This window comes from Amblyraja radiata, chromosome 1 (genome assembly GCF_010909765.2).
Source record: "Amblyraja radiata isolate CabotCenter1 chromosome 1, sAmbRad1.1.pri, whole genome shotgun sequence".
NCBI lineage: Eukaryota > Metazoa > Chordata > Chondrichthyes > Rajiformes > Rajidae > Amblyraja > Amblyraja radiata.
This window is the reverse complement of record NC_045956.1, coordinates 34,609,872-34,629,710: the sequence shown is the minus strand read 5'-3', so window position 1 is coordinate 34,629,710 and position 19,839 is coordinate 34,609,872. Positions and strand designations below refer to the sequence as shown.

The 19,839-nt window shown below is 45.0% G+C and overlaps 1 protein-coding gene across 1 annotated transcript in view; it reads left to right on the top strand.

Moving 5' to 3' along the window:
* The window catches only part of slc9b2 (solute carrier family 9 member B2), a 99,907-nt gene extending 80,452 nt beyond the window's left edge, over positions 1-19,455 (top strand). Inside the window, exons 12-13 of the mRNA XM_033020430.1 lie at positions 6,394-6,586; positions 17,215-19,455. Of these exons, the coding sequence (XP_032876321.1) occupies positions 6,394-6,586; positions 17,215-17,282 (261 nt within the window). The 3' untranslated portion in view covers positions 17,283-19,455. The remainder of the gene's footprint in view (positions 1-6,393; positions 6,587-17,214) is intronic.
* Positions 19,456-19,839: the final 384 nt, after the last annotated feature.

Below are 19,839 nucleotides of genomic sequence, written 5' to 3'. Positions count from 1 at the left end.
CAATGAAAAGGAGTAAAATACTAGCCCACTTAAAATCTCTTAACACTGATATAATATTCCTTCAGGAGACTCACCTCAAGAACGAAGTACATAACAGGCTGAGGGGTAGGTGGTTTAGACAATTGTATCACTCCACATTTTCTTCTAAAGCTAGGGGAACTGCAATTCTAATCCGCAAAGGTATTCCGTTTAAACATAAATCCACAATAGCTGACAAGGAAGGTAGGTACACCGTAGTATCCGGTGAACTATACTCAACCTCACTGACCTTGGTGAACATATATGCTCCAAATTTTGATAACCCCCAATTTTTCAATAAAATACTCAATACCAGATGCGTCCCAGTCCAATTTGATAATTGGGAGGGACTTAAACTGTGTATTAGACCAATACCTGGATAGATCTTCATTTCAAAGAAAAATCACATCGAAGTCTAGTGAACCTCTGAACACTTATATAAATAATACAAATATAAAATATAATTGCCAATCCTTCAGGAAGAGAATATTCCTTCTACACAGGTGTCCATAAAGTATATACAGTCTGAAGAAGGGTTTCGGCCTGAAACGTTGCCTTTTTCCTTCGCTCCATAGATGCTGCTGCACCCGCTGAGTTTCTCCAGCTTTTTTGTGTACCTTCGATTTTCCAGCATCTGCAGTTCCTTCTTAAATAGACTATTTCCTGGTTGATTCCAAACTTCTGCCATATACCTACAACCCAAAATATCACAATATCATCATTTCGGATCATTGCCCTCTTACATTTTCTGTAAAACTGGAAGGAATGGCCAATAACAGCCATGCTGGAGATTTAACCCACAAATACTTGCAGAGGCTAGCTGTTGTGACTACCTGAAGGTACAGATAAAAATGTTTTTTGAGATAAATGACACTCCTGGTATCTCTCCTTCTTTGTTTTGGGAAACTTTTAAAGCCTACCTTAGAGGCTGCATCATTTCATATCAAGCCTCTCGAAATAAGAGAAATAGGGCAGAACAATTGCAATTAGTAAAACAAATAAAACAATGAGACTTAGAAAATGCGGCTGACCCGTCCACAATAAAACACAATAAGATAGCTGCACTCAAATTCAAATTAAACCAGATACTCTCAGCAAGAATTAGTAGGGCATTTCAACATTCTAAACAAAAAAACTTCGAATTCGGCGATAAACCACATAAACTTTTATCACGACAACTCTGCAAATTAGAGAATGACCGCACCATACATAAAATCAGATCAGAAAAAGGCGAACTGCTCTCACTACCCAAAGATATCAATGAAAGATTTCTACAATTTTATCAAACCCTATACTCGTCACAAACATCAGCCGATTCAGTGAAGATGAAGAGCTTTCTTGATAAATGCAACCTCCCATCCCTCAGTGAGACAGAACGTGAGGAACTAGGTGCAAAGATAACAATAAAGGACATTTCAGAGACCATTAAATCACTGAAAAATGGAAAAACTCCTTGCCCAGACGGGCTCAATAACGAATTTTATAAAAAATTCAACTACATAATTTCCCCATGTCTACAAAGCCTATACACTCAAGCATTCAAAGATCAGACTTTACCACAGACTTTAGCGGAATCAATTATTATGTTAATTCCCAAAAAAGATAAAAACCTTGAAGAGCCGGGATCCAATAGAGCAATTATCCTCTTAAATACTGGCCAGAAGATCCTAGCCAAGACTTTGGCTCGTAGACTCAGCAAGTCATTGGCAAACTAGTACTTCCAGATCAAACCGGGTTCATACCTAAACGACACTTATTTTACAATTTGAGACGCCTGTTTAATATAATTTATTCGCAGAGAATACCAAACGAAAACTTAACAATTATCTCACTGGATGCCGAAAAGGCTTTCGACCAAGTGGAATGGCTTTATCTTTTCACAGTGTTGGAAAAATTCCAATTGGGCGAAAACTTCACTTCATGGGTGAAGCTTCTATATACTAATCCGACAGCCAGAATACTAACAAATCAAATCCTTTCACCTAAATTTTACTTATTCAGGGGCAATAGACAAGGATGCGCTCTCTCCCCGATGCTATTTGCATTAGCCATATAACCTCTTGCTGAGAGTATTAGGTCCCACCCAGGCATATATGGATACAATACTAAACATACTATTAACAAAATGTCCCTATATGCAGACGATGTACTTCTATACGTTACCAACCCCCAAATCAGTATTCCAAATTTATTAACCACTATAGAACAATTTGGTTCCTTTTCTGGCTACAGAATCAATTGGGGCAAAAGTGAAATTATGCCAATAAAAGAACAAGACGTCACCCAGCTTCCAACAGTTTCCCTTTAGAATCGTTACTGAAAAATTCAGATATCTTGGAGTTTATGTTACCAGAAAATATTCCCTTTTGTTTAAAACAAATTTCCCTCCATTAATCACTAAACTCCATACATATATTCAATTTTGGAAAACACTGCCTATTTCTCTTCTCGGTAGACTAAATGCCGTAAAGACGATTTTTCTCCCGCAACTTTTATACCTATTCCAGTCAATACCGATATATCTTCCTAAAATATTTTTCAAAAAAATTGACTCCATTGCAATTTCTTGAGCAATACAATGGTTGAACACAAATTCAAACCTAATTGTAGGGCTGGGTGAGCGGGCGCATGGGTGGGTTGACGGACATATCTCCTCTTCTTTCTCCTTTTCACTTTTCTCTTTTCTTTCTCTTCTCTTTCTTCTCTTTTCAATTTAATATTCTGTTTGTAAAATGTTAAAATGGAAGCTGTGCTAGAGTTGTAGAACTGTCAAGTTACGTTATTTTTTTGTACAATTGCTTCCAATTATAAATAAATAAATAAATAGGCATGATACCAGGAGTGACTCATATTTAAGTGGGGGAGAGGGGGGAGAGGGCACGGCCAGGAGAGTGTTTGTTGTAGGACGATAGATAGTTGTCGTGATCGAGGGAGCCGCCGCCTCAAAAAGGCCGCCAGCATCATCAAGGATCATTTCACTCCTGTCATCGGGAAGAAGGTTTAAGAGTCAAAACTATGGCCAGGTTCAGGAACAGCTTCTTCCCAGCAAACACTACAAACAGCAACTAAACTTTGAGCTACAAATTGTACTAGGGACTTCAGGGTTTTGTTTTACACTAATATTGTTCTTTTAATTTATTGAACTATTTTGTTTATTGTGTAGTCCATGAGTAATACGTATTTACAGACCTGATCTACTGCAAGTAAGAATGTCATTGTTGCACTTTTTAATATATGACAATAAAAAATGTAGTTTTTCCTGATTGCCATATTTCTGCTGCAACTAGGAAGGCTGGACTTGGTTTTGGGAATGAGTTAGCTCAAGTGGAGCAAGTATGGGTGGAGAGTCATTGAGGAGAGGGCAATACGCTGCAACAGCGTATGGGATAGCAAAGGACTGTGCAGCTCCCGTGGGATGTCCACGGCTCCTGCCTGGGCCAAACTATAATCGGACTATTTGGGGGCTTTAAAACTGGAGATGTTTCAGTTACAGTCAAGTTCGCAATAGACATGACAAACAACAGAGACCATCTTGGACCGCTGCAGCATGCCACTGCTCTCAGGCCTCCAGCCTGAAAGACAACATCCACTACCACCAAGGCAATTTTGTATCCAGGAGACACGATGCTGGAATCTTGAGCACAACACAAAGCTGCTGGGGTAAAGCAGGCCAATGTGATGAAGGGTCTATTTCCCTCCACAGATGCTGCCGGACCCACTGAGTTGGTTAATTTTGATTCCGATTGGTCACCTCACTCTGGCTCCCATATACATAGATACATAGAAAATAGGTGCAGGATTAGGCCATTCGGCCCTTCGAGCCTGCACCGCCATTCAATATGATCATGGCTGATCATCCAACTCAGTATCCCGTACCTGCCTTCTCTCCATACCCCCTGATCCCTTTAACCACAAGGGCCACATCCAACTCCCTCTTAAATATAGCCAATGAATTGGCCTCAACTACCTTCTGTGGCAGAGAGTTCCAGAGATTCATCACTCTCTGTGTGAAAAATGTTTTTCTCATCTCGGTTTTAAAGGATTTCCCCTTTATCCTTAAGCTGTGACCCCTTGTCCTGGACTTCCCCAACATCGGGAACAATCTTCCTGCATCTAGCCTGTCCAACCCCTTAAGAATTTTGTAAGTTTCTATAAGACATGACCTAACCGATCATGTGGGACCTTGCGAACACCTTGCTAAAATCCACGTAGACAACCTCTATCACCCTGCCCTCATCAGTCCTCTTGGTCCCCTCTTCAAAACATTAAATCAAATTCATGAGAATCAATTTGACATGCACAAAAGCAGAATCGACAGATCTGTGGGTGGATGCACATAGTTCATTGAAAGTGGTGAACAAAGTGGTTACATAACAGATGGGATGGTGCGCTCAATAAATAGATGCAGACTAACAAGAGTAGTGAAGTCAGGATCTACCTTCTCAATAACTGGTTTGACCTGTCCAACTGCACCCCTGGCTGGCATCTACCTGACCATAGATGCTCTCATTATCCTGCTCTTTAGATTTTACTTTGGAGTTTAGAGATACAGTGTGGAAACAGGCCTTTCGGCCCACCAAGTCCGTGTAGACCAGCAATCACCCTGTACAATAGCAATACACACTGGGGACAATGTACAATTTTACAGAAGCCAATTAACCTACAAACCTGTACATCTTTTGAGTGTATGGGGAAACCGGAGCACCCGTGGAAAATCAGGGCGAACGTACAAACTCCGTACAGCCAGAAGCTGTAGTTAGGATGGAACCCGGGTCTCTGGCGCTGTGAGGCAGCAGCTCTACCACTGTGCCATTGCGCAGCCCCAATAGTGTGAACACATTAAAGCCCCACCATTTCCAGCCGCGAGGGCTGACCACATGCTCCTGGCATTTAATGGCACGACCATCGCTCGGCCCCACCATCAACCTCCTGTGGAGTCATCACCAAACAGTCCCCTCACCCCCCCGAGACCCCAGGAGTCGTCCACCAGCCATGTCAGAAATGTCTAGGAACACTCTCCGCTGCCTGATGAACCTGCTGTCAGCAACTGAGGAAGATCAACACCATCCGAGGCAAACTAGCTCACTTCATTGGCACCCCATCTCCTACCCTAAGCACTCCACTGCTGTGTGTCCCAGCTACAGATGCATTGCCCTTGTCCACCAAAGCACATCCTAAACCTGCAACCTTCACACCAAGGCGAATTGGCAGCAGGAACATGACAATCCCACTATGTTCCTCTTCAAACTACACTCTAATCTGACAGAAAGTGCTGGAGTAATTCAGCGGGTAAGGCAGCATCTCCGGAGAACATGGGCAGGCAAGGCTTTGGGTAGAGACCCTTGTTCAGACTGTAAATGGTACGGAGTCTGAAGAAGGGTCTTGACTCGAAAAATGACCCATTCCTTCTCTCCAGAGATGCTGCCTCTCCCACTGAGTTACTCCAGCATGTTGTGTCTATCTTGTGTAAATGGTACACTCTGCAGCCATGGTAGTGGTGAATGTTCAGGGCAGTCGATGGGATGTGAATGATGCAAGCTCGTTTGTCTTGGATGGTGTTGCATCTGAAGAAGGGTCCTGAACTGAAACGTCACTTATTCATGTTCTCCCCAGATGCTGTTGAGTTACTCCAGTACTTTGTCCTTTTTTGGAAAAGCAGAACCTGCAGTTCCTTGTGTCTACACTGCAATCTGCCTCTGAGACATCACTGGCCTGTTACTGTCACTGGGTCAAAATCCTCGATCTCCCTTCCAAGAGCAATTGCAGTGGTTTAAGAAAGCTGCTTACATCTTCGATAATTAGGGATCGTTAATAAATACCAGTCATGTCAGCAATACACAGTCCAGGTGGCACAGTGACGCAGTGGTAGAGCTGCTGCCTCATAGATCCAGAGAACCGTGTTCGGTCCTGACCTTGGGTGCTGTCTGTACGGATTTTGTATGTGACCGAGTGGGTTTTCTCTGGGTGCTCCGGTTTCCTCCCACACTCCAAAGACATATAGGTTTGTAGGTTAATTGGCTACAGTAAAAATCGTCCCTAGTGTGTAGGATAGTGTTAGGGCACGGGGTGATCGTTGGTCGGCACGGACTCGGAGGGCTGAAGGTCCTCTTTATGCACTGTATCTCTAAAGTCTAAAGAATAAATATAACAAATCTTTAATCAGTCTCTGGCCATCTGTGGTTTACATTTCTGTCAGCTGCAATCATAGCATGGTCATGGTAATGCCGTTCTTCAATCTGGCTGCAGAGTGGAGCAGGGACACACACTGACCGACCAGGGTGTGTGCCAGCAAAGTGAGGTGATCTTCTAATGCTTCATGACGTGTTGTGTTATCAAGATGCCGTGCGTTAAACCTTGTCCTCTGTGCTGCACCAGGCTGCCATCGGGTCTGTGGCTTTGGACATGGCGCGGATCCGCAATGAGAAGACGGCGGTGGAGTACGGGATGTGCGTTCTGACCGTGGCCTTTCTGGGTATCCTGATCACCGCTCCCATCGGAGCCGTCATCATCGGCCTGCTGGGTCCAAAGCTGCTGCAGAAAGAGAGGGAGCAAGGAGCAGATGATGCAGGTCAGTCAGTCGCAAACAATGCTTCTCCTGCTCATGCCTGGGGCACCTCTTTGCAGCAATTCCACTCAATGCATGTGTGAGCAATGTTAAATGAAAGTGAAGAAGGGTTTCGGCCCGAAACGTCGCCTATTTCCTTCGCTCCATAGATGCTGCTGCACCCGCTGAGTTTCTCCAGCAATTTTGTGTACCTTTAAATGAAACAAAGGTGGATCTGTAAACATGGGTGGGTACATAGAACATATTTGTTTTTTAGAGATACAGTGTGGGAACAGGCCATTCGGCCAAACGTGTCCGCGCAGACTAACAATCTCCTAGTACACTAGTTCTATTCTACACACTAGGGAGCAATTTATCAAAGCCAATTAACCTACAAACCTGTATGTCTTTGGGATGTGGGAAGAAACCGGAGCAGCTGGAAAAAACCCTGGAGGTAACGGGGAGAATGTGTAAACTCCGTATCGACTGCACCCGTAGTCGGGATTGAACCCGGGTCTCTGGCGCTGTGAGGCAGCAACTCTACCGCTGCGCCACCATATAGACCATATAGAGATACAGCACAGGAACAGGCTCTTCGGCCCATAATGTCCATGTCGAACATGATGCTAAGTTAAACTCATCCCCTCTGCCTGCATGTAATCCACATTCCTCCATTTACATGTGCCTGTCTAAAAGCCTCTTAAACACCACTATCATATATGCCTCCACCACCACCCCCGGCAATTCGTTACAGGCTCCCACCACTTTCTGTGTGAAAAAAACTTGCCCTGCTCATCTCCTTTAAACTTTACCCTCTCATTTTAACGACACCCACATCTTTGACATTTTCACCCTGGGAAAATAGCTCTGACTCTCCATGCCCATCTGTGCCGCTCATAATTTTTGAACTTCTATCAAATCCCCTCTCAGCCTCTGACACCCAAGACAGCCATCAAGTCTGTCCAACCCTCCCTGTAGCTGTAACCTTTATAACCCTCTAATATAGGCAGAATTCTAGTAAACCTCCTCAGCATCCGTTTCAACCTCTCCCTGTAGCTGAAACCCTACAATGCAGGCGTCATTCTGGTAAACCCCCTCTACAAAGCCTCCACATCCTTCCTGAAATGGGACGACCAGAACTGCAAACAATATTCCAAATGCAACCCAACCAAAGTCCTACAGAGCTGCATTATGACTTGCTAACTCTTATGCTCAATGCCATGACCTATGAAGGCAAGCATGCCATAGGCCTTCTTTACCAATCTAACCACTTGTGTTGCCACTTACAGTGAGTTATGGACATGGATCCGAGGATGCCTCCACATCAATGCTTATGTATACTTTGTTTTTACAAAGCTCACACCTGTGACTGTACATATGTAGAAGGTAGACAAAAATGCTGGAGAAACTCAGCGGGTGAGGCAGCATCTATGGAGCGAAAGAATAGGCAATATATGTTTCGGGGCGAGACATATATAGAACATATGTCAACATTTTATTCAGAGATTACTGCCCTTCAACTTTGTATTTTATAAGTACCATGGCTCTGATGAGAAGCATTGCTGTCTGGAGTTAACCCTTGGCCAGAAGAGGTGGCTGAAGGTTTGTGTACAAATTTATGCCTCACGTAAATGGGTTGAGTGATCAAGCTACCGTCACTCAGGGGCAGTTCAAATCCAGTCCTGTTCACTTTCCAGCAGGTAGTTTCAGAGGTTGGTTCCATCTTACAAGATGCCCAGACCTGTAAATGAACCTAAATGAACACTGTGTGTGTTTCATGCTGGGGCAAACCCGTGCGGTGAAAGCAGCGGCTCCTGTGTACACAGTGCACGGCAGTGGCAGCCAGCAGCTGGTGCCTGAAGCCCAGAAGACTCAGGCCAAGGGCACATGGCAAACAGGAGAGATGAGTTACTCCAGCACTATATATCTATCTTTAGAAAATAGATGAGATCGACAAAGACAACAGAAATCATATCCTTTATAAAGGTTCCTATTTATAGGAGATGATCACGGGATGAATAGGTTAGGTTAGGTAAATTACCAGAAAGTTAACACCCCTCCCCCAGACAACGCCACCCTTCCTGACGAGCTAAACAATTTCTATGCTCGCTTTGACCGTGATAACAAAACCCCAGCCATCAAAATTGCTCCACCCCCAAATGAACAACCCCTCAGTCTCTCCACCTCTGCTGTACAAGATGCACTGAGCAAGGTGAATGAGCGCAAAGCTGCCGGCCCCGATGGCATCCCTGGCCGGGTGCTTAAGGCATGTGCTGGACAACTATCCCAAGTCTTCACCGACATTTTCAATCTGTCACTGGCCCAGGGTGTTGTCCCCACTTGCCTCAAGACATCAACCATCGTGCCAGTGCCCAAACAGTCAGCCACAGGGAGCCTCAACGATTTCCGCCCAGTGGCACTCACCCCTGTCATTGCTAAGTGCTTTGAGCGGCTGATCTTGGCTCACCTCAAAGCCAGCCTCCCCCCCACACTGGACCCCCATCAGTTTGCCTACCGGGCCAACAGGTCTACAGAGGATGCCATAGCGGCGGCCCTACACTCTGCCCTGACCCACCTGGACAACAACAACTCCTACATCAGGTTGCTGTTCATTGATTTCAGCTCCGCTTTCAATACTGTCATCCCCGCCAGCTTGATCACCAAACTCAGCGGGCTTGGCATCTCAACCTCCCTCTGCAACTGGACACTGGATTTCCTCACCAACAGACCACAGTCTGTTAGGGTCAACAACCTCAACTCCACCACTATAACACTGAACACCGGCGTGCCACAGGGCTGTGTGCTCAGCCCTCTCCTCTACTCCCTCTTCACCCACGACTGCATCCCTAAGTACGGATCCAACGCCATCATTAAGTTCGCTGACGACACCACGGTGGTAGGACTGATCAGTGACAACGATGAGTTAGCCTACCGAGAGGAGGTCCAGCACCTGACAACCTGGTGTGCCAATAATAACCTCGTCCTCAACTCCAAGAAGACGAAGGAACTTATTGTCGACTTCAGGAAGGTCAGAGGGGGCAGACATACCCCCATCCACATAAACGGGACTGAGGTGGAGCGCGTCTCCAGCTACAAATTCCTCGGGGTACACATCTCGGAGGATTTGTCCTGGTCCCTCAACACCTCCAAGCTGGTCAAAAAGGCACAGCAACGCCTTTACTTCCTGAGGAGGCTCAAGAAAGCCCACCTGTCCCCCCAGATCCTGACCAACTTCTACAGGTGTACCATCGAGAGCATCCTGACCGCCTGCTTCACGGTATGGTACAGCAGCTGCACTGTTGCGGACAGGAAGGCACTACAACGGGTGGTGAAAACCGCGCAGCACATCATCGGCGCCCCGCTCCCTGCCATGGATGCCCTCCACCGAAAACGGTGTCTGAAACGAGCTGGGAAGATCATTAAAGACCCCTCCCACCCCAATCATGGACTGTTTGCCCTCCTCCCATCAGGCCAGAGATATTGAGAACCAGAGGACATGGGTTTAAGGTGAGGAGGGGAAAGATTTAACAGGAACCAACTGCCAGTAGTTGAGGCAGGTACTTTCACAACATTTAAGAAACATTTATATTGGTAGACATTAGACAATTATGCAAGAGTAGGCCATTTGGCCCTTTGAGCCAGCACCGCCATTCAATGTGATCGTGACTGATCATCCACAATCAGTAACCCGATCCTGCCTTCTCCCCATATCCCTTGATCTTTAAGAGCCCTATCTAGCTCTCTCTTGAAAGCATCCAGAGAACTGGCCTCCACCGCCCTCTGAGGCAAAGAATTCCACAGACTCACAACTCTTTGTGTAAAAAAGTATTTCCTCATCTCTGACCCCTTATTCTTAAACTGTGGCCTCTGGTTCTGGACTCCCCCAACATCGGGAACATGTTTCCTTCCTCTAGCATGTCCAAACCCTTAATAATCTTATATGTTTCAATAAGATCTCCTCTCATCCTTCCAAATTCCAGAGCATACAAGCCCAGCTGCTCCATTCTATCAACATATGACAGTCCCGCCAGCCCGGAAATTAACCTTGTGAACCTACGCTGCACTCCCTCAATAGCAAGAATGTCCTTCCTCCAATTTGGAGACCAAAACTGCACACAATACTCCAGGTGTGGTCTCACTAGGGCCCTGTACAACTACAGAAGGACCTCTTTGCTTATATACTCAACTACTCTTGTTATGAAGGCCAACATGCCATTTGTTTTCTTCACTGCCTGCTGTACCTGCATGATTACTTTCAGTGACTGATGAACAAGGACCCTCAGATCCCGTTGTACTTCCCCTTTTCCCAACTTGACACCATTTACATAATAATTTGCCTTCCTATTTCTGCCACTAAAGTGGATAACCTCACATTTATCCACATTAAACTGCATCTGGCATGCATCTGCCCACTCATCCAACCTGTCCAAGTCACCCTGCATCCTCATAGCATCCTCCTCACAGTTCACACTGCCACCCAGCTTTGTGCCATCTGCAAATTTGCTAATGTTACTTTTAACCCCTTCATCTAAATCATTAATATGCATTGTAAATAGCTGCGGTCCCAGCGCCGAGCCTTGAGTTACCCCACTAGTCACTGCCTGCAAATTTGAAAGGGACCCGTTAATCCCTATTCTGTCTTTGTTTCCTGTCTGCCAACCGATTTTCTATCCATGTCAGCACTCTATCCCCAATACCATGTGCCCTAATTTTGCCCATTAATCTCCTATGTGGGACCTTATCAAATGCTTTCTGAAAGTCCAGGTACACTACATCCACTGGCTCTCCCTTGTCCATTTTCCTAGTGACATCCTCAGAAAATTCCAGAAGATTAGTCAAGCATGATTTCCCCTTCACAAATCCATGCTGACTAAGGCTGATCATGCTAATGCTATCCAAATTTGCCGCTATTTCATCTTTTATAATTGACTCCAGCATCTTCCCCACCACCGATGTCAGGTTAAGACGTCTATAATTCCCTGTTTTCCCTTCCCCGCCTTTCTTAAAAAGTGGGATAACATTCACTACCCTCCAATCCACAGGAACTGATCCTGAATCTATAGAACATTGGAAAATTATCACCAATGCGTCCACGATTTCTAGGGCCACTTCCTTAAGTACCCTGGGATGCAGACCATCAGGCCCTGGGGATTTATCAGCCTTCAGTCCCATCAGTCTACCCAGCACCAGTTCCTGCCTAATGTGAATTTCCTTCAGTTCCTCTGTCACCCTAGATCCTCTGGCCACTAGTACATCAGGGAGATTGTTTGTGTCCTCCTCAGTGAAGACGGATCCAAAGTACCTGTTCAACTCATCTGCCATTTCCTTGTTCCCCATAATAAATTCACCCTTTTCAGTCTTCAAGGGTCCAATTTTTGTCTTAACTAATTTTTTCCTCTTCACACACCGAAAGAAGCTTTTACTATATATTCTTGGCTACCTTTGTACCTCATCTTTTCTCCCCATATTGCCTTTTTAGTTATCTTCTGTTTCTCTTTAAAAGTTACCCAATCCTCTGGCTTCCCACTCATCTTTGCTATGTTATACTTGTTCTCTTTTATTTTTATTCTGTCCCAGACTTCTCTTGTCTTCCTCTTTGGAATGAACTGATCCTGCACCTTCAGTATTATTCCCTGAAATACCTGCCATTGTTGTTCCACTGTCACCCCTGCTAGGGTATCTTTCCAGTCAACCTTGGCCAGCGTCTCCCTCATGGCTCCATAGTCCCCTTTGTTCAACTGTAATACTGACACCTCCGATTTACCCTTCACCCTCTCAAATTGTAGATTAAAACTTTGCATATTATGGTCACTACCTCCAAATGGCTCCTTTACCTCGTGTTCCCTTATCAAATCCTATTTGTTACACAACACTAAATCCAAAATTGCCTTCTCCCTGGTAGGCTCCAGTACAAGCTGCTCTAAGAATCCATCACGGAGGCACTCCACAAACTCCCTTTCTTGCATATTATTCACATATTATTTCTGCTTCAAATAAAGTCACAAACTAAACATATTCACCAATCAAGACATGATATATACCACAATGACATTCAGCAAAATTATAAGACATTATCTCAACTCTTTTTACACATTGCAATGAATGCAGTTTCTATTATTTCTTTCCACTTCCAAACAAAAAGGTGGTTGCATTATTCAGCGTATGATCAACCTCGGTGAGACCAAGCGCAGGCTTGGCGATCGCTTCGCACAACACCTCCACTCAGTTCGCAATAACCAACCTGATCTCCCGGTGGCTCAACACTTCAACTCCCCTTCCCACTTCAACTCCCCTTCCCGAATCCGACCTTTCTGTCCTGGGCCTCCTCCATGGCCAGAATGAGGCCCACCGCATATTGGAGGAGCAGCATCTCATATTTGCTTGGGTAGTTTACACCCCAGCGGTATGAACATTGGCTTCTCTAATTTCAGGTAGTCCTTGTTTTCTCCCTCCTTCCCCTCCCATTCCCAGCTCTCCCACAGCCTACTGTCTCCGCCTCTTTCTTTCTTTTTCGTGTCCCCCCCCGACATCAATCTGAAGAAGGGTATCGACCCGAAACGGCGTCTATTCCTTCGCTCCATAGATGCTGCCTTATCCGCAGATTTTCTCTAGCTTTTTTGACTACCAATGGGATCCCACCAATGGCCACATCTTCCCATCTCCTCCCCTGTTGGCTTTCCGCAGAGACCGCTCCCTCCGTAACTCCCTGGTCAATTCGTCCCTTCCCACCCAAACCACCCCGTCTCCTGGCACTTACCCTTGCAACCGCAGGAAATACTACACTTGTCGCTTTACCTCCCCCCTTGACTCCATTCAAGGACCCAAGCAGTATTTCCAGGTGCGGCGGAGGTTCACCTGCACCTCCTCCAACCTCATCTATTGCATCCACTGCTCTAAGTGTCTGCTGCTCTACATCGGTGAGACCAAGCGTAGGCATGGCGATCGTTTCGCCCAACACCTCCGCTCGGTCCGCAATAACCAACCTGATCTCCCGGTGGCTCAGCACTTCAACTCCTCCTCCCATTCTGATTCTGACCTTTCTGCCCTGGGCCTCTTCCATGGCCAGAATGAGACCCACCGTAAATTGGAGGAGCAGCACCTCATATTTCGCTTGGGCAGTTTACACACCAGCGGTATGAACATTCACTTCTTCAATTTCAGGTAATCCCTGCTTTCTCCTGCCCTTCCCAGCTCTCCCTCAGCCCATTTTCTCCGCCTCTTCCTTTCTTCTTCCCGTCCCCCCCACCCTCACATCAGTTTGAAGAAGGGTCTCAACCTGAAACCTTGCCTATTTCCTTCGCTCCATAGATGCTGCTTCACCCGCTGAGTTTCTCCAGCATTTTTATCTACCCATTCACACAAGTTCCGTTATCCCACTTTCCTCACCCACTCCCTACACATTAGGGGCATTTTACAGAGACAAGTTAACCTACAAAACCAATGCGTCTTTGGGATGTGGGAGGAAACCCACACGCTTGCAGGGAGAATGTGCAAATTCAACACAGACAGTGCCCGAGGACAGAATCGAACACAGATCTCTGGCGTGTGAGGCAGCAAGTCTACCAGCTGTGCCACTATATTTTGTTTTCCAACACACAAATAATTATACATTGATAACTTTGGTTACTAAAAAAATGACAATATCCATTTTCAGTTTTAAATCTCCAAGTGACGCTATGTCCCCCTTTACAGCTACTGTATGTTTTAATTCAGTTCAAGACTTTGGGGCAGTACATTGGCCATAAAGTTGCCGCCTAAAAGTGCCAGCGACCTGGAATTGATCCTGAATATGGGTGCTGTCTGTATGGAGTTTGCTCCTTTTCCCTTTGATCGCATGGGTTTTCTCCGGGTGCTCGTTTCCTTCCACATTCCAAAGGTGTGCAGGAACCTATTTCAGACCCAACCCAAAACGTAATATTTTCCTTTTGTCCAGAGATTCTGTCTGACCTGTTGAATTACTCCAGCTTTTTGTGTCTCTCTTCAGTTTAAACCAGCATCTGCAGTTCCTTCCTACACACACAATACTATACGATAGAACTTTATTAATCCCAGGAGGGAAATTGTGTGTGTGTGTGTAGGTATATATATTATACACACACACACACATATATATATATTTATATATTTATATAGTTGTAAATATACACCGTTTTGTTTTCTCGTTTATAACATTGTTTACAGAGTACTATGTTTACATATTCTGCTGCAAGTAAGGATTTCATTGTTCTAACTGGGACGTGAGAGAATAAAACACTCTTGACTCTTGACTTACTCCGCTAATGTGTGGGATAGAACTAGTGTACGGGAGATCGGTGTTCGGTGTGGACACAGTGGGCCGAAGGGCCTGTTTCCACGCTGTATCTTTAAATTAAACTACAACACTAAAACCAGAGGGAGTCAAAAGAAGGGTCTCTACCCGAAACGTCACCCAATTTCTTCTATCCAGAGTTGCTGGCTGCTCCATGGAGTTCCCCCGCGCAATTAAAGCATGGAATAGTCCTCACCCTACCATAGTTACCCAACCAGATGCAACTAAATTTAAGATACCTCTCTTTTCCCCAAGAACCCTTTTTTGCTTAAGTCCAAGTCAAGAGTCAAGAGTTTTATTGTCGTGTCCCAGATAGGACAATGAAATTCTTGCTTGCTGCAGCACAACAGAACATGTAAACATAATACAGAACAGGAGATAAAAGTTCAGTGTGTTTATATACCATAGACCATATATATACACAATAAATAAACAGATAAAATGCAATAGGCTGTTATTGTTCAGCCCTCCACCACCTCCAGTTTAAATTCCATTTAGAATATTTATGGACCAGGAAACCAGAAGCAAGAGTTACTCCAGGGAGTTACTCCAGATCCAGGGTCAGGGAGTGATTCTGTGTTGGTTTTCAGCGGTCACGGCAATGGTGGCCAGATCTCCCACAATTCAAAGCGAGGGAGAAAGTGCTCAGCTCCAACCAATTGCCATGGCGGTGTGCATGCGCAGGGCGGGCGATGATGTGCTGGCCGTGGTTGCGTGCACGTGCAGGGGGGAGATATGCTGGCTGTAGCAGTGCGCATGTGCAAGGCGGCCTGCCGTGCCAGCGGATGAGGAGCGAGCGGAGAGCGGAGACCCGGCGGCTTGGACATGGATACGGATGGCGGGCGGAGACGGAGATTGACAGACAGAGAGAGAGAGATAGAGATAGAGACGGGGGGCCGCCCAGAGTTGAACGGCAGGTGTCCTGCCTTGGCCGGGGGCCGCCTAGATCTCGAGGCCCTAAGCTTAAGCTTGTCAAGCTTATACGTAAATCCGGCCCTGGGTTGGCTGGATGGCAGAAGCAAAGAGTGGCAATAACGGGGGCTTTTTCAGGTTGGCTGCCAGTGACTAGCGGAGTTCCGCAGGGCTCGGTGCTGGGGCCGCTACTCTTTACGTTGTATATTAATGATTTGGACGAGGGGATGGAAGGCTTTGTGGCTAACTTTGCTGATGGTATGAAAATAGGTGGTGGGGCAGGTAGTGTAGAGAAATCAGGGACTTGGACAGGTTGGGAAAGTGGCCAGAGAAGTGGCAGATGGAATACAGTGTAGCAAAGTGTGGAGTCATGCATTTTGGTAGCAGGAATAAAGGCGTAGACTATTTTCTAAATGGGGAGAGAATCCAGAAATCGGGCGTGCCAAGGGACTTGGGAGCGCTGGTGCAGGATTCCCAAAAAGTTAATTTGCAAGTCAAATCGGTAGTAAGAAAGGCAAACGCAATGTTAGCATTTATTTCGAAAGGACTAGAATACAAAACAGATGTAATGCTGGGGCTCTATAAGGCTCTGGTCAGACCGCATTTGGACTATTGTGAGCAATTGTGGGCCCCATATCGGAGGAAGGATGTGCTGAATCTGGAGAGGGTCCAGAGGAGGTTTATAAGAATGATTCCAGGAATGAGTGGGTTAGCATATGATGAGTGTTGACGGCGCTGGGCCTGTACTCACTGGAGTTTAGAAGAATGAGGGGGGACTTCATTGAAACTTACCGGATAGTGAAAGGCTTTGATAGCGTGGATGTGGAGAGGATGTTTCCACTGGTGAGTGAGTCTAGGACTAGAGGTCATAGACGCAGAATTAAAGGATGTTCCTTTAGGAAGGAGATAAGGAGGAATATATATATAATTATATATATATAATATATATAATTATATATATATAAACATCTGTGAGTATGTGTGTATATATATACACATGAACTTTTTTTCTCTCTCGTTTATCACTCAGAGAGTGATGAATTTATGGAATTCCCTGCCACAGAGGCCAGTGGAGGCCAAATCACTGGATGGATTTAAGAGAGAGTTAGATAGAGCTCGAGGGGCTAGTGGAATCAAGGGATATGGGGAGAAGGCAGGCACGGGTTATTGATAGGGGACGATCAGCCATGATCACAATGAATGGTAGTGCTGGCTCGAAGGGCCGAATGACCTCCTCCTGCACCTATTTTCTATGTTTCTATCATATTGTTTACAGTGTACTATGTTTACATATTGTGTTGTGCTGCATCAAGTAAGAATTTCATTGTTCTATCTGGGACATATGACAATAAAACACTCTTGACTCTTGAGTGTGTGGGGAGCCTTTGGCTGGCATCGACCCTGGTTTACATCCTGACGTTTTGATCCACAGGTACAGAATCACGGACTGTTTTAACAAGTGATCCTGGAGAAGGGATAGAAAACGACATTGAGGTCTGAAACGCTCACCTGTTGTCCGACTATTCTTCCAAAACATTGTCTGCTTAGAGTTTGAACTCAGATTTGATTCCTGGAAATAGTTCTGAAGACACTGGAGGAAATGGGTTTTAAAATGCTTTTTTTAATTAACGGTTGTACATTACGTAGATTTATTTTTTAAAGAAACAATCAAAATATACAAAAAAGCATATTTGAGCCTTGTGTGGAAATCAACCGTTTAGCGTTGTTCTTGACATAATGGTTGCGTTGTGCAATGATCTTGATACTACTGTTACCAGGGTTGGTGTCAGTATTTTGCAGCGTCCCTAGGCATTATACCTTGGCCAGGAGGTCAATGTGGGCTTGATCACAGTCCGTTCCTCATTCAATTCCCTCTCACGGGTGAGTTGCTGAAGGCAGCATGGTGGAGCCTGATGCTCAGGTCTGCCCAGCGCCACTGATGGGCTGCCCTAGACTGGAGCTGACTGTAGGGATAAGATGGGAGCTGTGGTCTGATGCCTGACATACCCCACTGGATGTAACCCAGGCTGCTCCTGCTTTAAATAGCTTAGGCTCTGTGGCAGTGAGCACAACACCCTCTCCACAGCACCCCCAATTCCGTTAGCCCTTGCTGTCTCCTCCCCTTCTCAGCTCTCCCTCACCCTCGGGCTCCTCCTCTTCATTTTTCCTTTCTTCTCTCCCCCCCGATTCAAAACGTTGCCTATTTCCTACGCTCCATAGATGCTGCTGCACCCGCTGAGTTTCTCCAGCACTTTTGTCTACCTTCGATTTTCCAGTATCTGCAGTTCCTTCTTAAATGCTTCATCCCTTTCTGCCTCTGCAGGGTAACTGTGATTGAGATCCTCCTGGGGAGGCTGAGAACGAGGCCTCGGTGGTGGACTTCCTCATGGTGCTTCCCTCTTTGTATACGGGTTGAGTTTACAGCAACATGTTTACACTCAGGGACATGCTGATGTAAATAATGTTGTAAAGTCCCTGATTCCCTTTCCTTGAATGCATTATCTGTAGATGCCTTCACAGATTACCTTATGTACAAAGGCCAAGCAATAATCAAAGCTGAAAGATTTTGAAGCTCTGATAAAGTTTCCACCTTGAGAGCTCATCGTGAAATGTTCAGTCAGTTACAGCAATGACTGATCTATTGAGCAGTCCATTGCCTTAAAGCTGAGTGAAATTAGTTTGATGAGTCACATTGAAAGCACCAATGTATACAGCATCATGCAAAACATCCCCGGGTCACCAGTAAATCTTTTTGGAAACCAAAGATGATCCCGGGTTCACTCTACACGGAATCTGGGCTGACAGAAGGCAGGGCAGAGCTCGCTGTGTGACATCAGCCCTGGATCTCAACAGATCATCAGTAAAACATGCACACTTTGTTATTTATTTAGGAAACACTTCTATACAACTGTGCCATGTGTAACAGTTGAGGCAGATACTACTGATGCTAGATAAACACAACAAAGGCCAGAGAATTATGTGGGATGCGGGAACATCAGAGATGGTTAATGTAGAACAAAGAGTTGACAGGGATCTGTGTAAGAAGGAACTGCATATGCTGGTTTAAACCGAAAATAGACACAAAAAGCTGGACAGACAGCATCATTGGAGAGAACTCATTCCTTCTCTCCAGAGATACTGCGTGTCCTGCTGAGTTACTCCAGCTTTTTGTGTCTGTCTTTGGTTGACAGGGATCTGTTGGACCAAGTGGCTCATGTTTACAAAAGTAAAATAAAGATTTCAAATCATTTTGTTTTACAAAGAGGAAGTCTCAGGAGGTGATTGAATTAACTTGTAGGAGTGCCACAATAGGTCAGGCACTCACTACAATGAAGAGTTCAAGAGTCATGGAGGACATTTTACACAAAACATGCTAAACCTGTGAAAGGTATTAAAGTATCATTGCTTCTGGATGTTTGCATTGATTGAATTTTAAATGTTCCTAAAAGTTGTTATGTATTTAGAAATGGTTTGTACGCTAACGTTCCTTTAATATTGGAATAAGCATTCATTTGCTTTGTACATGACATAGCATAAATAAGGTTGATGGTTTTGATAGAAAATTCCACCAAATGTACATTTTGTAATTCACGTTTACTTTGGTAATAACAATAAAATGCCAGACAAAAAAACAAAACGTTTTCTTGTTTTGGTAGACAAAACTCTCCCTAAATTGTTTCACTTGAATTATTTCAACTTATTATTTATTAATTATTTGTTTATAATTATTGAATTGTTTTAAACTATTATTGAATCATTTTCACCTGCAAGTTTTATTTAGGTTGGAGAGGTGGTGAAGGAAGAGAAATGGAAAAATTAAACAATAGCTCCTGAATCTAGAGCAGGGAGTGGATACAACATTCAAGAGAGAGTTAGATAGAGCTCTCCAAGCTAGCGGAATCAAGGGATATGGGGAGAAGGCAGGAACGGGGTATTGAATGTGGATGATCAGCCTTGAGTTTCCACACATAGACTGGGAAACTCATTCTGTAAATGGGCTGGATGGGTTGGAATTTGTAAAATGTGTGCAGGATAGTTTTTTGCAGCAATACATAGA